Source organism: Eschscholzia californica, unplaced genomic scaffold, assembly GCF_041429995.1.
Source record: "Eschscholzia californica isolate CP2 unplaced genomic scaffold, dmEscCali1.0.p SCAF_4, whole genome shotgun sequence".
Classification (NCBI taxonomy): Eukaryota; Viridiplantae; Streptophyta; class Magnoliopsida; order Ranunculales; family Papaveraceae; genus Eschscholzia; species Eschscholzia californica.
Window position 1 is genome coordinate 13,490,039 of NW_028238461.1, and position 4,260 is coordinate 13,494,298.

Here is a 4,260-nt window from a genome sequence, read left to right on the forward strand (position 1 = left end):
TATCAAATAAGGAACACAAGTTTCCTATTTATAGTAACCCATGCATGTGATACTTCGGTCTAAGAATGACACGTTTGGAAGAGCCTTCATGGTTAAGAAATTCCTTCTTGACTAGCCAACGAATTTTGCTCATGAGATGACACGTTTAATGCATATCAAAGTAACGAATGAGAGGTGGCACCATACTTGAAACTAATTCAAATTCCTTTAAGGTAATAATACTATAGGCACCTATCATATATGGGCAGCCAAATAGTTCATAACAATTCCCATTAGTCTAACAATTGATTTTTTACACTTTCTAGCTTTGAGAAGCTTTTTCTCGGTATCCTTTATGTCTTTCTTCTTTGTTGAAATGAAGATCAATGGCAAATAATCGACTACACTTATGTAGACGGTCTTCATGAACAAAAATAAAATGTCATCGCTCTTACTTCTCTCTCCTTAAACTGCCATCTCCTTCCCCACAAGGCCACCACCATCATCTCAACCACCTAAGAAGATGACCTGAGAATGTTGCAGGTTGTAAGAAATTCTCCAACCCTATTTTATTCCAATCAAATCTAAAATGTTGATTACAACTTGTATTTATACTAGTAAAGAAGAAGAAGAAGAAGAGAAAGAGAAGATCTGTTATTATAACAGAATTAGTTATAATAACAGATTTAGTTTTAACAAACTAATTCAGTTTAGTAACTAATCTTTATTATTTGTATTTCAGCTGACTCGTGAGTGCCTTCAGACAATTGTGACTTGCTGACTTGTGGCTGCCTTCAGCATGACCCCATCTTTTACAGATCCCGCAAGGTACTGTAGAGAAATCAAAGTCTTCTGCTTTTTTATTTCTATATTGATTATTTGAAGAATTTAAAACAGTACCTTCCTTCTTAGTAATAGCTTGATTTCTATAGAAAGTAGGAGAAGGTTTTGGTTTCTGACCTTGTTTATAACCTGATCTATTGACATAGTAGACTTCGTGAGCAGAATCTTTTGTAGATAACCATTGCTCATGTTGACCAAGCCTTGACTTGAGTTGAGCTAAAGAGAGAGATTCATTATTTGCTCTTAAGGCAATAACAAATTAATCATATTCTGAAGATAGACCATGGATTGCAATTCGAACTAGCTCAGACTCAGTTACTCTATCATGAACAGATAAAAGTGAATCAGAAATAAGCTTGATTTCTCTAAGATACTCAGCTATAGAGGCATCACCTTTTTTAATGTTTTGAAGTTTTCTTCTAAGTTGATCTTTCCTTGATTCTAAACCTTCATTGTTAGTGAGATCAAGGTAATTCCATATCTTTTGAGCAAATTGAAGACCATAGATGTCAAAATAGATTGATTTTGACAGTGTGCTCTTGAGATAAGATTTGACAAAACTTTCCTTTGTCCTCCATTGCTGATAATCTGGATTTATCTGTTCAACTCCATGAATAACTTTCAATTGAGGTGGTTCTTTAATGGAACCATTAACAAAACCTGTGAGTTCATAGGTATTAAGCATTGCTTCGACTTGGTCTCTCTACATAAGTTAGTTGGAATCATCCAACTTTTCAGTAATAAAGCTGGTTACTGCTGAAATTGGAGGAAGATTACGTTGAGTTGCGGAAGCCATGAATAAGCCTGAAAAAACAGTAAGTTTTCTGTGATAATCACTGTGAATTTGATGATTTTTGTGTTGTAGTAACGAATTTTAACTTGAAATGTTTGATTTTGCGAGGTGTTTGATCTTAATTTTGAGATTGTTGTTGAGTTTGGGAGAAAGCTTGATGAAGATCTAGCCTGGAAGCTGATACCATGTAAGAAATTCTTCAACCCTATTTTATTCCAATCAAATCTAAAATGTTGATTACAACTTGTATTTATACTAGTAAAGAAGAAGAAGAAGAAGAAGAAGAAGAAGAAGAAGAGAAAGAGAAGATCTGTTATTATAACAGAATTAGTTATAATAACAGATTTAGTTTTAACAAACTAATTCAGTTTAGTAACTAATCTTTATTATTTGTATTTCAGCTGACTCGCGAGTGCCTTCAGACAATTGTGACTTGCTGACTTGTGGCTGCCTTCAGACATGAATTGACTTGACCAAGGAGACCACGACCAGGGTTTGACTATCAGTCAAGATGTCTTGACTGGTCCACATATAAATGGATAGTTAGAAAACCCTAACTCATTTCTCTCTTTGCGAAACCCTAGCCTCTCTTCTGTTCGAAACTCTTCTTCTCTTCTGTTCGAAAACCTAGCATCTTCTTCATGTAATACCTTCTGTTAACACAGGTTGTTGGGAATGGTGAAACTAGCCGGAGAAGATGGATGGATGGATGAATTTGAATTAGGGTTTAGAATTTTAAAAGGACTATATTTTCAATTCATTAAACATTAGGCCCTTGTCTATAAATGACTACATTTTTCTACTTATTTATTTTTGCAATTTTCCATAAATAAGCTAGCTGAGTCTTACAAAGGATATGCGTTTCAAGAAAGTATTGCTTGGACAACATCAAACCCAGTAGTAAATGCATCTAACAACTCGGATACTGAAGCTGAAGCATCTTCAACTTCAAAAATTTCATAGAGAATGACAATAAGAGTTACGATGAAAGCGTAGTCGATGTTTGCGTCCACAGTTACTGCGGAAGCCTTGGGAGGAAGTTGGGCAACAATGTTACTACTAGACTTCCCACCATATATGTCAAAAGATCCAGCAGACCAGCTTCCCTCAATCCTGAAATCAACCACATCTTCATTTGTATTGGATGCTAAGAAGACATGCAATTTAGTTTGTTTCTCATGAGGTTTAATGACTGAAAATAACAGATCTTGTTCGTCTTTGCTATTTCCCCTGTATACTTGCCATCTTTGGCGCGTAGTGCATATCTATAAACATTATAAGCAACAAATTAGAAGATAATAAAGATATATAAGTGCAGAGAGTTTTAAGACCACTTAGGATGACCTTTAAGGGTCTTCAGAGATAGTGTACCTTTTGTTTGAGATTTGCGACAGGATTGCCGACAGAATCAAGAAGGATGCGGCGATCATGAAAGATAGACTTCGCGCGTACAATCTGGAAGACGATGGAGTCAAAAATATCAAGGACGCAAAAGCAACTATCTTTCTTCTTGAGATCTAGACAAACTCGGTGCGGTACAGAGAAACGAGATTCTATAACAACTACAGGCTTAGCCATAGCTGGTGGTGGTGGTGGTGGTGTTAGTGGTGGAATAGGGCACAGTCAGATGAACCAGCAGTACTAGTTCTTATCTGGTGGTAGTGGTCCGGCCAGTTTCCCAGTCTATAATATATAGACTTAGGATATGATATTGTTGGAGAGAAGTCCACAGATCTATTTATAGGCCAGCTCAAAACAATTTAAACCAATAGGATTTCTTTTTGCCAAGTCTTCGTTTCCAGTCTTTGTACATATCTAACAGTCCAAATTCGAAAGAACTAGGGTACATCCTAAAACAAAGTCTTCTTCTCTACCCATACAGACCCGTATGTCACGTTACTTTGTCCCAATAACCATGTGGTCACTATGGAGCAGGCGCATAGTTATCATGTAGACTTTCACGAGTTATAAACAAAATTGCACTTCTATCTAAATTAGACGGAACTAGGGTAAAAATCCTACAAAGAAGTCTTCTTCTCTACCCATACAGAATCCTATGTCACATTACTTGACCCCAATAATCATGTGGTTACCGTGGAGCAGACGCATAGACGGCATAGTTATCATGTAGACTTTCATGAGTTGAAACAAAATTGCACTTATATCTAGATATCTAATGGAATGTTTAGTCACCTATTTATTGTTATAGCCAGTAATATATTACAAATGGGAAATGCTAATTGCTACAATTACTTAGAAATACTTATTTAGAGGATGACATGTTGATTCATCCGGGTAAAAGAACGGTTCAGATCGTAGTCAAATTTGAAAAAATCTCTGGTGTGTTTGATTTCAAGTTGGCAAGTTGGGGAAAGGAAAAAAAAAAGAGAAAGTGTTTCTATGAAAAACATTTTCATCTAGATAATGATTCTTTTGAAACACTTTCCAAATTTTCTACTGTTTGGTTCACCGAAGAAATGTTGTTAGTTTCTGTTGTTTGTCTGGCATATAGAAAAATATTTATTTACTAAATTAGTTATTTATAAAACATAGTCGGTAACATAATACTTCATTAAATTAAAAAGACATTTATTTGAAAAGCTTAAAAATGACTCAAATACTTGTCCTACATTATCTTAATTAAA

General features: G+C 35.3%; 1 protein-coding gene across 1 annotated transcript; it reads right to left on the reverse strand.

Annotated features, from left to right (window-relative positions):
* Positions 1–2,341: 2,341 nt before the first annotated feature.
* Positions 2,342–3,345, reverse strand: LOC147542900 (protein LURP-one-related 15-like). Its single transcript, XM_086634951.1, has 2 exons — positions 2,987–3,345; positions 2,342–2,880 (listed from the first exon to the last, which is right to left on the reverse strand). Exons 1-2 carry the CDS (start codon positions 3,191–3,193, stop codon positions 2,479–2,481), a joined length of 609 nt encoding a protein of 202 aa, XP_086491077.1. The 5' UTR covers positions 3,194–3,345; the 3' UTR covers positions 2,342–2,478.
* Between the last annotated feature and the right edge of the window lie 915 nt (positions 3,346–4,260).